The 18,655-nt window shown below is 31.1% G+C and overlaps 1 protein-coding gene across 1 annotated transcript; it reads right to left on the bottom strand.

Moving 5' to 3' along the window:
* Positions 1 to 1,876: 1,876 nt before the first annotated feature.
* LOC148621467 (F-box/WD repeat-containing protein 4-like) lies at positions 1,877 to 17,538 on the bottom strand. The gene is made up of 9 exons (XM_088575913.1): positions 17,099 to 17,538; positions 12,385 to 12,480; positions 11,230 to 11,412; positions 10,774 to 10,912; positions 9,965 to 10,071; positions 9,371 to 9,439; positions 8,307 to 8,447; positions 7,665 to 7,800; positions 1,877 to 5,990 (listed from the first exon to the last, which is right to left on the bottom strand). Exons 1-9 carry the CDS (start codon positions 17,389 to 17,391, stop codon positions 5,871 to 5,873), a joined length of 1,284 nt encoding a protein of 427 aa, XP_088432039.1. The 5' UTR covers positions 17,392 to 17,538; the 3' UTR covers positions 1,877 to 5,870.
* Positions 17,539 to 18,655: the final 1,117 nt, after the last annotated feature.

The raw sequence follows: 18,655 nt of genomic DNA, 5'->3' as shown, positions 1-18,655 counted from the left end.
TCGAGAAGACATCTCTTTAAGTCATTCTTCGAGATGTGCTTTGAACTTGAATGGAAAATGTTTCTTACTATCGATAAGCTGGTGATCTATTGAAGGGATTTATAAGCCAGTGTTTGCTTCTGATGTTTTGGTCCACTTACCCACACACCTCGACCTTTTTCACACTCCATGAATTGAGTACTTCTCAAATTTTCCCTCCAACACTACATCTTTTCAGTAACTAGGAGTGTGCTGTCACCACGTGGCTGTCACTTTCGATAGTCCCACATTTTCTCAAGTGTATGCATTAAAACAGAGACCTATAAAACTTCGGTTGCGATTTTATTTACATGTATTCAGTCTTCACTTACGCAGTAGTCAAAAGCCCAAGGCTTGTCAAAATGGAGATGGGCCTGTAAAATTAACTACTACAGGCCAACAGATACTGTATAAAATTTCCAAAAATGTGTTCTGGGCCTGTGAACTGGAAAGTTAGTTGCGAAGACTGCAGTGTATTAACAGTCGCGTTACAATTTTACATCAAATGTAGTTCTTACAAAGAAATACTAACATGGTTATATATGTTTTATGCAAAAAGGTGCTACTATCTGACTCAAAACAATGTACAAAATTCATAATAACAGGTATAAAAAAATAAAAATGAACTTAAGGAATAGATTGATTGATGGGGGTTAACGTCCGAGCAGCAATATTTCAGCTATATTCAGACGATGAACATGAAATGGATAATAAAATGAACATCAAATGATGACGAAATGAAAAAAAGGGATGGGACACAAGGACAACAGGGTCGAAAAATTTCGATTGCCACAAGAAAGGTCGGGCAATTCAGCCTCCTCTGGCGGAGCGCAAAGGTTCATACTCCTATCGAATACCACAGCAAGGTTCTTTAACGTGCAAGGAACGTGACATCTTTCCCAACACGGTGCACCACTATGGTTTGCGGTCAGGTTTTCCGTATTAAAGCCTGACAACCCAAGCATATAACACGCCAGGGGTACCCCATTCCACCACCTGGGGCACACATCCCAGTTGCTCTGTGGACAGAGCGCCTAGCCCCCGGCTATTTTTCTGAGCACTATTTAGTCGCCTTTTACGACAAGCTTAGCGCTACTATAGGCCTATTCTTTTGACACCCGGACCTGCACGGGGCACTTTAAGAATAGAAAAAGGAGATGAAGGTGACATGTTCAAAGAAATCAATGACTTTTACTCAAGATATTATCTGGACAGCTTTCCTTTTGTGGGCTCGAACCTTAAAGTAGAATTTTGAAGAGATCCATGCCCTTGTACGAAAGTTATTTCTACGGACAACGATAATGACGGCATTACACGACCCAAAAAGTTCATGTTTGAATGAAAGTTGCTTTGCAAAAGGTAAACATTTTGACTCAAATCACAGTTCCTGTAATTGACGAAAGAGTAGAGTAAAAAAATTATGTTTATGATTTTATTATACTCTGTTTACGCTCAAGCTACAATAATTGACATTTGTAATCGATCACTTCTATAGCTTTACAGAGTGACAGGGGTGCAGGTGCATATCCTTCCTTATTAATTGATTTTTTTTTTAAATTGTCATTACACCTGTTAAAAAATTCAACATCATAAGAAAGACATAATTTTATTCAATAAAAACAATAATTGAAAACAAATAGCTATTGTATACATTAATAACATATCACAAATTCCAAATGGAAAGACTCTTTCATGTTTTAGGCCAAGTCTATTGTTTCTTTAAAATTGTATCAAAAATCAAGAGTACTTTGTTTTATTATCATTGAAATTTGGTTTAAAGATTAAGTCCTTTCATTTGATATTGCTTCTTTTTTTCCCTGTTTTTTTTTTTTTTTTATTTTTTTTTTGGGGGGGGGGGTGAATTTGTAATATTCAATCTTAACAGTTGATTGAATTCAAAGATTCAAATGCTAAATTGACATTTATTTATAGGTAGAGTGAATGAAATAAAAATATTAAAATCATACTTAAGGTGATAACCTGCCGAATTCAGTCTTAATTGTTGTTCAGAAATAGTTACTGATCACATAACGTAACCAGTCTTAGTTTTTCATTGGTTTTTGTCCTTTTGATGTAGATTGTACATGAAACTGGCATTTTACAAGAGTTATCTTTCTTGATTTTGTTTGATTTGGTAGATTTCAATGGGAGATAAATGTATGATGTTCTCAAAAATGCTGATCTAAATGCAAAAATTATTATCATTATGTAAAAATACAGCATATGAAGACTGAAAAAGCATTGTTTCTGTGTATTGTTACTTAAATTAAAAGGTGTCAATTTAACTAACAATCATGTAATATAAAAATAATTGTCAAAATAAAAAAAAATTATAAATGGAAGCTACCTTGAACCTAAAACAAGCCTTGATATATATCTTCATGAAAAATAGAGTAGCTAAGTATTTCTAACCATGACTCCTAAAATTTGACATTATTTTTAAAACTCCATAATCTAAATATAAGGAGAACAGGTATGGTGTATATGTCAAAGAGACAACAACCCCATCATGATGAAAATGTCAGCCAAAGGCCAACCATTGGTCTTCAATGAACGAGGAAATCCTCATACCACAGGACAGGCTGCAGCTGGCCCCAAAGTATCATTATACACATATACAGTGAAAAAGTTGCCCCTATATACTCAAGTAATATAAAAAAAAATGAATGGCTTTGTACTGTTAACTAAGAATTTAGGCAGAAGTTTTATTTTCGTGGTAAGATCTTTATTGCCACAATAAAGCAGTCACATACATTTTCCGTAAAAGAGAATTTTAATGGTTACATTAACCAAAGGTTATAACATAACATACAGAGCAATTATACTAATTCGAAAAACCACAGAAAAAAACAGTGAAAACGTTTTCTGGTTTAACGTACTCAAGGTGCATACTAATAAAATAATTTTTTTATAGAATCTATCCCCAGGTCTCAGAAGAGCTGCTGCCAAAAAATGAGCAGAGTCACTGAAGCCTATTTTTTACTACACAGAATTTTATTTAGAAATGTTAAACTTAATTTTATTGAATGAAAAGTTAAAATAATACCAATCTTCAATAAATATTGTCAATATCTGTATGCTGTACAATTGTTTCAAAATGTAATCATTAAGACAAAATTCATAGGAAGACTTTGAAAATATTTCTAGACAGTGATTATTCTTATAAGGTTTAGCATACTGTAAATGAATTTTGTGATGTACTAATTTTTGCTATTTTTGCTGTGGAGAAATAACCGCGAAAAGTAGTACCTGCAAATTTGATTTGAGGTAATATATAACAATAATTATTTATTAAAATCATGACAATTGATACCCACAAATATGACAGATCTTGACAGAATTCACCAAAATTAGCAACTGCGAAAATTTATACATTTACAGTAATTGCTTGTTGTTCTGGTACAAAACATAAAATTTGTTAGTAAATAAAGCAATCTTGTAGAAAAAATAATTGCTCTGGTTTAGTATCTAAAATTACATAATGACCTCTGCCAGTAATGAAATTACAAAACTATAATTAATACTACATGAAACATTGTAATAAGAGACTGTATCGTAACTTGTGCCATTTTTATTACACATTATTCATGATGAATTTTATAGGGCTTTTTACAAGCAATCTTATTAGATTATTCAATATTTTTTCAACGAGAGGGAGTTTCTCATGCTGATCTCATCGAGCGGCTTTGCTGCGAAACGAGATGAGCATGAAAAACTCCCGCGAGTTTAAAAAATATTTAATAATCCGTTTATCGCTGTTTTGCTGAATTGTAAGGTATTATTTTTCTTTTATTTTCAGTTCTCTTGACCTAAATATATAAGTTTTATAAACACTGCAAGATTTCCTTCGGGACTATTTTTCAGCATCCGACTTGCTACGTGACGTTGCACATGTTGTGCAGCTGTGATACACATTTTTTGAAAAAAAAAGTTGGTTAACTACGATGATCGTATTTAAAATTTTTTTAATAATTTTGGTATTTAATCATTCTAATCAGGTAAATTACTGTATTTCATCATTTTCCATTGTAGACTAGAAAATATTTGCACAAATTAGCCATTACTTTATACGCAGTAAACAAACAGATGATTATTTAGGTCGTCAAATATTCCTACGCTGTTGCTTGTATGTCACGCAAGGACATAGAGCCTAGCGATAATTTGCATTCTCACTCGACTGGCACGAGATTGGAAATTATCGTATAGCAAGATCAAAGGGATTTTAAACAAAATAGCGACATACCTCATTATTGCATGTAGACTATCCCAATTCTATTCATTGCATTGCTGCTAGAAATCAAAAAGTCTGTTTTTGCAGAGGATATAACCACAGTCATTCCAGGCTGTTTTAAATATTGAGAATTTATAACCATCCTAGGCCATAACCATCCTAGGCCAGGACATAATGATACAGAAAATCTAATAAAAACACACAAACTAATTTGATTCTTCCTTTTTTGTAGGTTTATCAATATCGAAATATACTGTGAGTATGTCATGAAAGCTTCTCACATTGTTCTAAGGAATATTGTAAACTAAAAAGAGATCAAAAGCCATAAAGGTTCTTCAAAGAAAAAAAATGAGGTAGCATTAAACGTTTAAATGTTGAGTCTAGAATGTGGACACTTGTCAATCTCTCCTTTGACATGAGGGGTTAAAAAATATCACAATGAATATCAGATTCAGTATAACTTTTTTTTTCAAATCTCATTAGAAAATTGGTTTCAGATATATGTGCAAAAAGACAAAGCGTCATTGTTAAATTAACTGCATAGTATATGTAAGAACTATATAGGTTCTTAAATGTTCTTATTCTTCTTTGATTTTATCACTCAGTGGTACATTCTTTTACAATGTAAAGCTAAAAAGTTCTTTTTCCGAGAAATGACATTGACGTTTCTATGGATGTCTATTAATTTATTTGCTGACATTATATTTTATGGTCAATAATTTGTATTTTACAGAGAATTGCTATTGCTGTTATGAAGTCTACATGAAATTGGATAAACGTTTGAACACTTAGCACATACTCATTTACGTTTAAAAAATAAATCCTCAACAGTATAACATATAACAAGAACAGGTATGGTGTATATGTCAAAGAGACAAAAACCCCACTGGTATGAACATGTCAGCCCAAGGCCACCCATTGGTTTTCAATGAGCACATAAGATCCATGTAAATCTACACGATTCACATTTGTATTGTGTAATATGATAAGCATATTTCAGTTTACATATGATATTTGCATATTTACCTGATAATCATTTTTTAAAATTTATATATGATAATAATATGTGGGCAAGTCAATATTTCCATATAAGAATCATGCATAGATCAGAATTAACATTTATTGATTATAAAATAACATACAATTTTCAAAAAAGATCAAGCAATATATGAAAATCATATATGACTTATTGGATTGTGTATCAAAAATTTAAAAAAATATTCTGACATATGCATAATACATGTATGGCATAAAGTATAGATTCACCTAAGAATTATTTAAATGCATATAATAAGCAATTCATGCTAACATTTGCAATAAAATCCTTTCAAAACCCTAATGAAAATGTAAATGAAATTTGGGTTTTGTAGAAACATGTACTTACAGCTAAATTTTAGTTCATTTCCACCATAAAAAAGTGCAGGACATTTTCAGCCAAAATTTTAACACCATTTCACAGGATCATTAAAATGGTATATTGAATACATCTAAGCAAGTTAAAAATCAAATAGGTGATAAATCACCTTCAGTCTGATTTTTAGACAGAATGATACTTAACCAGGACGGTATGCTGATAAGCTGGACACAATATGATCAGATACTATGGCAACATATATGTTTACTAAAGTTTATAAATAGAAAAATCAAACAAGTTTACTTCAATGTCTAAAGCGACAAATAACCTCTTAAAATCTGTATCTAATGAGTAAACAGGTGATCTCTTTTGTCCGCTGTAATATAACTGAAAGAAAAGAAGAGAAGATGTATATTTTACAACATTATAAACAGAAACTTAGAATTAATGTTCACAGTTCCTGCAGCATTCATATATGAATGTACTCGGCTGACATTTATCCATGTTACCTATGTTCCTTCCATTCCTTCCATAAGGCAGAGAGGTACTCTTCTCCACTGAATGAAATTTAATGAAACTTCCACAAATTTTTTATTAAATATTGAAAATGTGCACCTGTTTCAAATTTTTATCTAAGTTTTTTTTTGTTTTTGTTTTTGTTTGTGTTTTTATTTTATTTATTTTCTTTTTTTTGGGGGGGAGGGGGATTCCATAACAGAACAGTCAGGACTGTTTTTCTCATGAATAAAGGGTACCAATCTCTTATTTACAACTCCTCTAACACCACTGAATGAAATGTAATGCTAATATCATAGAATTCTTGTCACATATACCAATTAAGCATCTCCCATTTAAGATCTTGTTTGGAGGTCAAAAGGTGCACATTGTCCTGCTTTTGATCATTTATGACTTTCAACATGATGTTCTGAATCTTCTTATGGATTTGTTCTTCGGACTATATTGCACTATCTATGTATATTAATAATATGTGACAATAAATGTCAACAAAATTTGAAACCATATAACTCATTGAAGTTTGCATTAGAATTCTTTAGGAAAGGCTCGATGACCAAAGAAAGGCTCGATGACCAAAGGCTCGATGATTAAAGAAAGGCTCAATGACCAAAGAAAGGCTCGATGACCAAAGGCTCGATGACTAAAGAAAGGCTTGATGACCAAAGAAAGGCTCGATGACTAAAATTGTTAAAAATCATTACTGTAAATTAAGAAGCATTTATGACATAGATATTTTTTTTACTGTTTATACAGGGAAAAAGGTTTGGAAAACTTTCCTGCTATTTCTCCATACTGCATTTCAACTAAATTTGACCTACCAATATCTTAATATATATGTGACATATTCATTAAATGTAGAAAACAACTGAAGTGTTATTTAATTTAATGAATGTATTTGAGGCATAAAAGACCAGATTGAGAAAAAAAAACCTTGCCACCCTTTGCCTGATTCTTAAACAGAATGGTACTTAAATCAATGAAATCCAAAACTTTTGTAGGATTTTCTTTATATTAAAAATTAAAATCCTGAACAGTTTTTATACAGTGAAATTCTAAATAACAAATCAATAAGTTAACATATCCAAGTTAACAGCATTTATATCATACAGGTCATTTTAATATTAAATACCAGTCCATATAAAATTCAGACATTGCCCATATTAAAGTGGTTCATGGTGTAGAAACACCCACTGAACAAACAATGCTTTTTTTCAATCTACATATGTTCTATGTTACATAACAGTTGTCCTTTCAATATTCAGATCTGTACTTTTGAGAAAATCATACATTTATCTCCCACTAAAATTAACCAAATCAAACAAAATCAAGAACAATAACTCTTGCAAAGTTCTAATTTCATGTACAATCTATACAAATTTTATTTCAAAAGCACACCACCCTAATGAAAAACTAAAGACTGGTTAATAATGTGGTCTATTACTGATTCTATTACAGGTTTTGAACATGCACGAATCAACTTCTGTCTGACTTTCATAAAGACCGCTACTTAAATCCAAACTTTTGAATTGGTTGTGCTATAATTACCTGTACAGGTGCATCGAGACGTTTATCCCAGAGTCGTGTGACACCATATTGGAATGTTCCTGTTACTATCACATTATTGTCATCAGACTGAAGACAAGAGAGTTCAGCATCAAATGGTTCATACCACTTCTTAACACTAAAAATAAAATTATATAAATATTCAGTGGAGTTAAAATCAACGGTGGATTATTTTTGTTACCAATATATGAAATACAGGTTATGCAGTTTTAGAGCATAATAAGTTTAATAAGTAAAAAATGTAGGAAAATATTTGTCAAATGTCTCCGTAATATGAGTTGCAATCTTCAATATGTATATGCATTGTGAAAAGTCAGAATAATATTAGCACACTACTTCTTGAGTTACATATTAATTACATAAATTAGATACCCTTAAGCATGATGGATGGACTGACAGAGATGAGCAGCTACTAGACTACTTTTACAGTTAATGACGCAAGTCAAAAGTTTCACCAATCCAAGTGCTGCAAACCTGTAAGAATGTTCTATAGAACTCTCTTCTTCAAAATACTTCCAAACTTGGCCATACTACTCTATTATTTTATCTTTTACTAGAGTAGTTAACATGGTTTTCCCAGATTTCACTAGTACCAGTAACTTTCAAACATACCTATGTACTTACCATGCTTGAGTTCTAAGATCCCATAATCTTAAACTGGTATCATATCCACAAGTTAGCATAATATTTGGGGTCTCATATTTAATGTCCAGTATACCTGCTCCTCTCATCCACCCAGTTCCAAGACTGTAAATCTTCTTACAACTATGAAATGGGGAGAACAATTGTATTTTAGATCAACCTGAAATAAGTTTTGGTACTAATTCTCTCCCTCATATCTCTTAATTTCAAAGCTGTAAATATTAGTTAATAACAAAGTTAATTTCTGTGGACTGTGTCACATGACCCTATCCCTAGGCTTTATGGTCTTCTTTGTTGTTTTGGAAATACAAGAAATAAAGGAATATCAAACATTATAAGAAATGACTTTTGTTGGTAATATTTTTTATACCTTTTTGTCTATAGTGACAATGGAGAAATCATAAAATCCCCCCCTTTCAACAAAAAAAAACTGTATACCAGTATTTTAGAGTTCATTGTGTCAAATTCATAATATATTCACCTTTCAAGTATCACTTAACAATAATTGTTTACGAAGTTATTTATTTCAGTCTGTTGAAGTGACTAAACCTTACAAATCACAAAAAAATCCCTGAATTATTATAACTAAGCTGACTGGACTTCTATATACTATCTTCTATCAAATTGTCACCATTAACAATAAAAAGTGAATTTAATGTGGCTCAGGTTAAACCAACAGTTAGGACTCAGATTTCTAATGAATTACCATAAGTGTACATTTCAGGAATGACTTATATTTTTTCAGTCTTTGAAAAAATAACCTTAATTCATGTGATGCACACTAAATAACCTGTGTAGCAGGTTATTTCCGAGTGTGCACGACAGGCATTGAGGTTATTTCAAATAGACGAAAAAAATATAACAGTCTTTACTTAAAATTTAATTTTAGTATAAAAATTCAATGAGTAAACCATTGAAAAAGGTTGATGACGTCACAGCCATATACAAAATTTGGTCTATGAGATGATGGACACAATTTTTTATCCAATCAGAAAGCAAGTTATTAAAATTAAATTATCATAAAATTTAAAATATATCTAGGATACCTGTCTAAATCATATAGCTCTAGTGGACTTCTATTGCTCTCATGACCAGCATTTCCAATGGCAAATGTGCTGAAAATAAAAAACAACAGATATTACTAACTATACTCGAATTCACCTCAGCCTGTTCGCAGTTTTTTTTTAGATTAATTTTTTTATTACTCAAAAGTTCCTTTAAAAAACTTGCCATTTTATTTATGTCATTCTGTACTACAATTTTCATACAATTATTTCTCGTTCTTACCTCTGAGATTGAAAAAAATTCAAAATTTATTTTTCCTACAAGAATTTTATAGTCAGTACCATGTATGTTCATTGTTCTTAATTTACCACAGTCATATTAAAATATAGGTTACATATAATACAATTTAACACATTAATACAAATGTATAAACTCTTCAAGGATAAAGCAGAAGGTGTTGTGAAAACAATATAATTATAACCTGTCTGTAACTTCATAGCATGATAGATAAATGTAGCACTATTATGTTTATATCAAAGACTTTGTAATAAGACTTTAGGTAAAAGCTAAGTGAAGTGTTCTATTATAAAAACATGTTTATGGAGAGGATGATAAACCTTATAAAAGGAAGTTACCTGCCATCTTGTGCTATAGCTGAAGACCAAATTCTATTAGCTCTTTTTATGGTTTGTGTTGTCAAATTTGTAATAGCATCATCACCAGACTGATTTGTTTTTATCACCTGTAATAGAATAAAAAACAATATGCTTAGTTAATCCAACGAAGTTACTATGACTATCTCAGATGACTAATATCATATCAATGTACATGTTCCTAACACTCCAAAATCAAACAAGAAATATAAAATAACAGACAGACAGACAGAGTGATTCCAATCTAATTAAAATTAGATCCATCAATTGTTCCTTCCAGTCACTGCATGTTGGATCTAACAACACTCAATTCTATTTTCTGTTTACATATGTAGTTTTTTTTTTAAATATTTGTGATGAAAAATACCTCTACATCTTAAATGATCACAGTTAAAAAAAACCATAACTCTTGAATGAATAGAGAAATCTATGTACATCATAATCAAACCTTTTGTGTTTAAGTCTATAAATATTTGATAGAGGAAATCTTTTAATATCCACTAGCAGTAAAACAAAGGGACAAATAAACAGACATGATGATTACTTATACCACCCACTCATTGAGCACGGCTATACATATCATTTTTCATTCTAGACTTAAATTCTGTTTAAGACTTCAAGTACTAATCATGTGTCATTGATGGATTCTTTAAGCACCATCTACAAGCCTAAGTAAGGTACAGACATGAGGTGTACTAATACACACAATCAACTGAGCAGGACTATTAATAACTTTTATTTCAGACTTGAATATTGTTGAAATACTGATCACCTGTGGTCCTGTTACTTACCTTAACTGAGCCATCTCTAAATCCTCCTATAACAATATCATTATGAACTGATACAGTTTGTGTATCACCACATTCATTAAAACCGTATTCAAATTTCCTTTCCTGTAGTTGTGTAGTGTATCCTATGATGCCACCACCCCTGAAAAATACCCAAAACATTTGGTTTTATTTGTAAAACAATATAGGATTTTTACATGTACATTCTGTTTTTTTATAAAATTAGTATAAATAGTTCTTAATTACCAAATTTACTTATATATCATTATAAAACTTTGTACTCAGATTAGACCACGTATGTTTAAACTTGTGTCTAAACCTTTTCTAATTATTCAAGCAAATTATGCTAAAAAAAAACAGGGCATTAATGGGACATTAATACCCTGCCACATAATGATGAAAAGGGGGTTGAAAAAATGTTCAAAACATTCAAAAACTACTACCATAAAAGGCCCATACCTAAAACCACTGACAAGGATATCTCCTTTGATTACAAATCTGGTGACATCGAAGTTGCAGCATGATAGTTTCTTATCTGTAGATTCTTTTATAGTGCCATCATTACAAACTTTATAGCAGTGGATGTCAGTTGCTCTGGATACATACAAATCTTGTCCATTTAATCTCAGCCAGGGTATCAACCTGAAGAGAAAATTAAGAAAACATGTTTGCCAAAATTTTACATCTATAGTGAAACTTGTAAAAACCAAACCCTAAATTAATGGAAAACATATCTTAATGTAAGCCAGACTCTTTATGATGTTCTTTATATACATTTAAATGTATTGTAAGCCATGAAATTTTGGTGGCAGTTTTATTTTCGTGTCAACATCCACAAAAATTAAACTATTGTGAATATTTTCTTTGAAGAACATTACAGTATAATTTGATGCAGATTTATAGGAGAAACCACAAAAAAAAAGAAGCCTCGAAATTTCCCAGTTTATAGTATATGAAAATTGGTAAACCCAACTTATGTCTAATCCAAACAATTTCTACAGTCCAAGAAAGGTTCAGTTTAAACAAGTTTCCCTTTAACCATACACTACAATCCTACATTGTACATGTGCATAATGTTTCAATCCATAATTCCAAATCATCCTAATCATCAATTATAAAAAAAAAAAGTTTTCTATATAGTTTTTTTTTATAATTGATGATTAGGATGATTTGGAATTATGGATTGAAACATTATACTGTAATGTTCTTCAAAGAAAATATTCGCAATAGTTTAATTTTTGTGGATGTTGACACGAAAATAAAACTGCCACCAAAATTTCATGGCTTACAATACATTTAAATGTATATAAAGAACATCATAAAGAGTCTGGCTTACATTTATGGACACAAAATTTCATTCCGTAAGCAACAATTCTGCTTTATTCTAATCCAACATGCTGAGCTGGACTCCTAAATGGCTAGTCCACAGGAGCAATATGCACTTGGTTTACAACATATATGTACACTCAAGAATCTGGACAGACAGGGTGCACTCAAGCATGCCTACTGCCTTAACAACTCTTAATCAAAAAAAAATTGATACATTTGGTATAAGATTAATAAGTTGATCATAAAATACACATTGAATTCATCATTTTCATCATGTATCCTTACCTTGTACTATGCTTGATAAATTGAGTACTCTTGTATGCCTTTCTTTCCCAATTTCTTGATATTCTTAATCTTTCTTTTAGTGTTAGCTTCCTTTTCCTGTAAAAACATGTAAATGTATAGATGATTTGAACATTAATACCTATGTAGAGCCTTACTAGTACAATGTAGAAGCTAAACGTATTTAAAGAAAAATAAGTAATAAGCACGACTTATTATGTAAGTGTCTTATAAAATTAACAAAAAAATCAGTACAAGTCTTTTCTAGTAATTTTTACCAGTAATTTTCTGCAGTATAAAATTTTCTTTTTTTTTTACATTGTATATTGTGTTAACAATAGTGTATTGCATGTAGATTATAAGAACATCTAAAAAAGTTAATGAGTAAAAAAAATTTGGGGACTTTTACAAAATGTGTAGACTCCCGAGACCAGAGTACATTTTCTCAAAAAAGAAGTAGCTTAATATACATTTACATGTGCATGTACATCATGTTTCTTTATATTTTTGTATTTTATTTTTAATAATGTTCTGTTTTAAAAATACAGGATCAGAAATGCTGTGGGCTCTATAGCAGTCAACAGTTTTGATAATAAAAGTAAATATTGATATTTTCACAGATGTTTGGGAACAAGTTGCAATGTACATTGTACTCTTTGAACCATCAGTAAATTATGTCTATAAAAAGTAATTATTTTGGATGAGAAAATGTTCAACTACATGTACATGTACATTGTAAATAGCCATCCTATATTTTCTTTTCCACAAATGAACACCATACATTGTACATGTCATTATTGCAATTTTCTGTCAGGGATGAGGTAATTGTAATCAGCTGTAATCCATAACATTTTCATAAGTTATCACATGTAATCAGTAATCATTGTAGATTATGATTAGAAGTAACCATATGTAATCAATTACAGGATAAAAAAAAAAGTGGTGTAATCATGATTACTTTTTGATTACATTACAAAAAAATGTTCAGTAAAAATAGATCATTAAATAGATCAGTATTTCCCCTTTTACATTATTTATGAAAATTGAAATTTTTAGTACTAGTCCACATAAAATTCAGACACTGCCAATGGTAAAGTGATTCATGGTGTAGAAAAACCCACTGAACAAACAGTGGTTTTTCAGTCTACATACTCTGTATGCTATATTTTTACATTACTATAATCATTTCAGTATTCAGATCTGCACTTTTTGAGAAATAACAATGTACACGTACATGTATGGCTGTCACCAGGTACATTTTACATACACATCCTGAAACATGTAACATTCTCATTGGATTGTGAACATGCAGCATGGGATTCATGTATGCACTTCGTGCTTTGTTCTTTATGTATTGTGTGACAGTTCTGCATTCTGATTCGATGATAAAAATAGTTCCTATGGTAAATCAATTTAACGGAATACCATTGTAATTTTGTATTCAATGCCAAAATCAGTGTTCCTTTTGCATTGAAAAGAAGATTTGGTTTCAAATATATGTAAATAATTTGTACATATAATGAAATACTGCAAAATTTTGAAGGGCCTTCCGAAATGGTCGGCGAAAAGTTTTCCAACAATAACGGTCTGTTTGTGGTTTGAGAATAAATATATCCTAACAAAGATGATTTCCAATAAATATGGAAATATTTATTCTAAATTGTTTCCTATACATGTATGTACTGATTCCTTACAACATATTTTTTTTCAAGTCAGGCTCTTGTTTGCACCAGTCCTATGTGACGATAAATTTTGACTGCCACATTATGACATAGGACCGGTGCAAAAAAATAAGAGCCTAAATAAAAGTTGCAACACCAGGGCTATCTGACTTGAAAAAAAAAAATGATGTCCTATGTCAACTTGGTAAGAAAAAAAGTTGCTGTCCTATCATGGTAAATGTAATGTACATGTACATGTGGTGTGTATGGTTCTATAAAATGTTGATTCAAAAACTGCTCCCTGTAACTAGTATATACATGTACAATGTATATACGTACAATATTGGTATTTTACAGATAAAAACACATTCTATTTTGATCTTTAAAACAAACCAAAATGTAATATTATTCGAAAATATAGTTTATTTCCTAGCAACACTTTATGAAATTTTGATATTTTTATTCTACTGGATCAAGGAAAATGTGTTCCAAATTATCCAAATTCAACAAATATGGACATTTTCACATAAAAATAACATTTATCTCATATTCAAAGCAATATGATGGTATGGTATAAATCTTTATCAAGGAATGAAATATAGAAGGATTCGTATCTCGTTGCAATATCTCATGTATTTCAGTATACTGGCCGCAGCTACTTGCCGCCTATACAGCTATAGACATCTTTATATACACCGTCAGACCATTTTTATCAATTTAAAACAAATTTTATGATGACCATTTGGGTTTTGAAGGAGTTCGAACTTAAATTTAGGAGAGAATGCCTTTCTCAAGGGCGTGACTCCGCATGCCATTTTTTTATATTAACAGTTAGTCAAATAAAAACTTTGATATCACATAAGAATGGGAGGCTACAGCTACAAAATTTCTTATATACACCCTCGCACCATTTCTGATCAATTTGAAATAAATTTTCTAACGATAGATCGGGTTTCGAAGAAGAGTTTAAATTTTAAATAAGGAGGGTAACTGCCCTCATAGGCGGGGCTACGCAGTCTGGAGTCAAAACAAAGGCATGTATAAATGTTAATATTACAAATGCAGGGAAAGCTACAACTATAAAACTCCTTGTACACACCCTCAAACTATTTATGATCAATTTATATTAAATTTTATGATGATTGATCGGGTTTGGGAAATGAAGTTTGAATTTTTAATGAGAGGGAAGTACGCCTTCGAAGGTGGGACCAGGTTGAAAATTTGATTTGGGATTAAGGTCTTGAATATCAAGGTATTGATCAAAACAAAACATTGAAAAAGCCTGGAGGCAACTTGAGGTGGGAAATTTTAATTTGTTTTACAAACCATATGGTTCAGAATACCTACATTTATCATGATGAAATGTTTAAGCGATGGAAATCGTCCGCCATTAATAGGGCACACTCAGCATCAACAAAACGCATCATGGTAATCTCACTGTGTATTGCCCCACGAAACATATTTAAAATTGTGCGAGATTCCAATCCTTGCTATGTATAAATCCTTGACTTTATTAACTAAAAGTTTGGAAATTTTACCCAAATTTAATTTTATTCAATTTCAATATTTTCATACTCAAAGATCAATGAAAATGTTTTTGGAATATACCATGTATAATATAATATAATGAAAATGAACATGATTTTATATCAAAACACAAATGGAGATTAAAAATTGTATTTATCAAATGTATTTATTAAAGCATATTACACTTAACATAATACGATGAAAAGACGTACACTGCATACCATAATTTATCATTGGTTTTGTTTCGCAAGTTAAATTCTGAAATATACTAATAACAGAGATGAATACTTCTGGCGAACACGATTATGCATGTAATGTGCTCCATGTAACTTGTTTCGTGTGGCTTTCATGTATCATGTACTTAGTGTGTGTGCTTCGTGTGCATGGGATTTGAAACGTTACACGCTTCAAGAGGCGTATATGTACAAATGTACAATGTAGATAAACACTCTTTTGGAAACTGTCTTTTCATGAGATTGATGCGGTGTTCTTCACCTTAAACAAGTGTAGCTGGGAAATTAAATGCACAATTATTATAATTCTCCCCCTAGAAAGAATGCAAAAATATTATTGACGATTGATCAGGTAAGTCTATACAATATACATGTACAATGTACAGTACAGTATATACACTGCATCATGTGCAATACAATGTATTTACAATTACATTTAAATCTTGAGACCAGGGACGCTTTCCACTCGAATCACATACATGTAGTCATGTCCAATTATTGGTTCATACCAAGTACATTCGTATTTTGTCTCATACAATGAACCAGCGAATCGGAAGTAGAACTCAGACTAAGTTGGATCATACTGATCAATGGAAAACAAGTCAGGTACCCTAATCACATTGCAAGTTGTTTTGGCCACACTACCACCTCAGCCATAGTCACTTTGGGCATACATGTAGTTACAATATAACTGTATCTTAGCCACAGTATATTTCATCCATACATTTTTAAAATATTACATGTATAATATAAAAAATTTTATATATACATGTACATGTACACTCATTTCAGTGAAATAAAGATGGAATAGTGAGGCAAACCTATAAATTTACAAATCATTAATAGCAAAAAATAAAGAATTGATGAGCAGATTCATTATCATTTGTGTCTTTGATAAACATTTATATAATTACTTGAAGGAGTGTTGAAAATGATGACAATTTTCCAGTTATTGTGAATTACATGTAACTGTCCTGGGTTTGAAGATGACATGAAAAATAATGTATTGAAAGACATATCCTTAATTGAAACACAAGTTTTTTTCCCATTTAATCCTGTACTTTACACAAAGATTGATTTATGGTTTTATCAAAATAAATCATATATTTATATATTGGTGTATTAAATGATGAATCAAATGCAACTTTCAAACAAATTCAATGATAAAATTAATTGAATGCATACTGAAAACCATGGATGAAACAACTATGACCAAAATGTTTCATGGCCGAGATGACTACAAAGTACCTTATCAAGCTACATTGGAATAGCATGAAATACATGTTATATTTTTACCTATTCTGTGCACTGTATTGCCTAGAAGTAGAATTTCTGCTAGTTGTCCTAGTGTTGGCAAATTCGACGCAAGTGGGTCTTGTGTGAGCAGATACTCTAATCCAGACACAGTCCTGTGAAGCTAGTTCATTAAACTTTGAGCATGTGCAGCATATTCTTCCTAGCGAAATCCTATCACAGAAGGAGAATATAGTGTAAAGAATATCGTCAGGCAAGTCAATCAAACCACAAGAAGGAGAGTTTTGGCTGCTAGAAGAAGTTTCATGTATTGTCTCTGAATTTCTTGTACTCATGTTTTGGTACAATCAAATGTTTTATAGGTTTCAACAAAAATATTTGATGCCCAGTGTTGATCATTTCAGTACTTTCAGTAGAATTTCGAAATGCCCATTTCATTTGTTTATTAATGTAATTATCTGGAACCTGAACTTAGAAACAGTAACCCAGTGCCAAATCTATGTCAATTGGGTGTTTGGTTTTTAGAAAGCGTAAAACGAAATTGACCCCCCTTTTTTCACCATATATATTCAGCTTGACAATATTTTTTTCCTTATATAGAGTGTACTTAGATACCTATAACTAAAGGCCTATGATATACTTCATACATCTTTTTGAATATTTTAGACAGGCTCATACATGCTTGCAACAATTCGTTATTTAATGTGCATTTCAAAATTGGAAAAAAGAGACTATATTCATAACTTATTCTACATTCGAGGTCGACACTCTGGTGTCGATATGTACGAATAAATGTTTTTCATTGATACCTGTGTTTGTCTTCTATATGTTATACTTTTTGTGAGAATTCATGGGTTTTTTTTTGACAAGACAAATAATTTCATCCGGATGATGGGTAAGATGGTAAACAGATTTTTTTCTGTTTTGTTTTTTTTTTTTTTTGGGGGGGGGGGTTGTTTTTTGTTTTTTGTTTTTTTATTTTGTGTTCCTATGCGTTTAAAAGGAATATGCGCTTGATATGTATGCGATTCCATTAGAATCGAGTTCAGAAGAATAGCTAGTTAGAACTGTAGTTTGAACTTCCATTTATTTGTTCTTCATTGATGTTAGTGTATACATATAACCAAGGAGTTAAATATGCTATATATAAATCCTTGATCTGACTTTCTAATTCGGGTTTGTGCATATTCTTAATGCGATTCAAAAATTTTAAGTGATCATGCCCAAACAAGATATTCGATTGTAATTCATTTACATGGTGGCAAAATCTGAAAAAAAGTTGTTCGTTTGCCAGTTTATTTTTCCCACAGACCCTTGGGATCAGGATTTTTTTATCACAAAAATATCAGTAAATCATTTTGTTTCCATATTTGAGTTATTATGTGTGTTATCAGACATGTTCGCTTGCTATTTAATGCTGTTTATACTATGCCCAGTTTTTCTTCTATCTCCTTCTCTATAGACAACTATTCAACTATCTATGTACGATGTTTTAGCTACATTTTGATCTTTGAAATTGATATAGCGTTGACAATCACTGATCGATCATGACATACTTAGAACTATTATAGTTTAAAAATTAAAGACCTAACAGCTTTC

This window comes from Perna viridis, chromosome 3, assembly GCF_037379345.1.
Source record: "Perna viridis isolate PV_CMFRI_1.1 ecotype Kerala chromosome 3, ASM3737934v1, whole genome shotgun sequence".
NCBI lineage: Eukaryota > Metazoa > Mollusca > Bivalvia > Mytilida > Mytilidae > Perna > Perna viridis.
Note: the sequence above shows the minus strand (reverse complement) of the source record. Positions and strands in the feature narration are given on the sequence as shown.

Excerpts from the sequence above, each read along its gene's own strand:
- LOC148621467 (XM_088575913.1), bottom strand. The coding sequence starts at position 17,391 with ATGAGTACAAGAAATTCAGAGACAATACATGAAACTTCTTCTAGCAGC. Across the intron at positions 12,481-17,098 it reads CAATACAGTGCACAGAATAG|GAAAAGGAAGCTAACACTAA; the intron begins GTAAAAATATAA and ends ATGTTTTTACAG. Across the intron at positions 7,801-8,306 it reads GATCTTAGAACTCAAGCATG|TGTTAAGAAGTGGTATGAAC; the intron begins GTAAGTACATAG and ends TTTTATTTTTAG.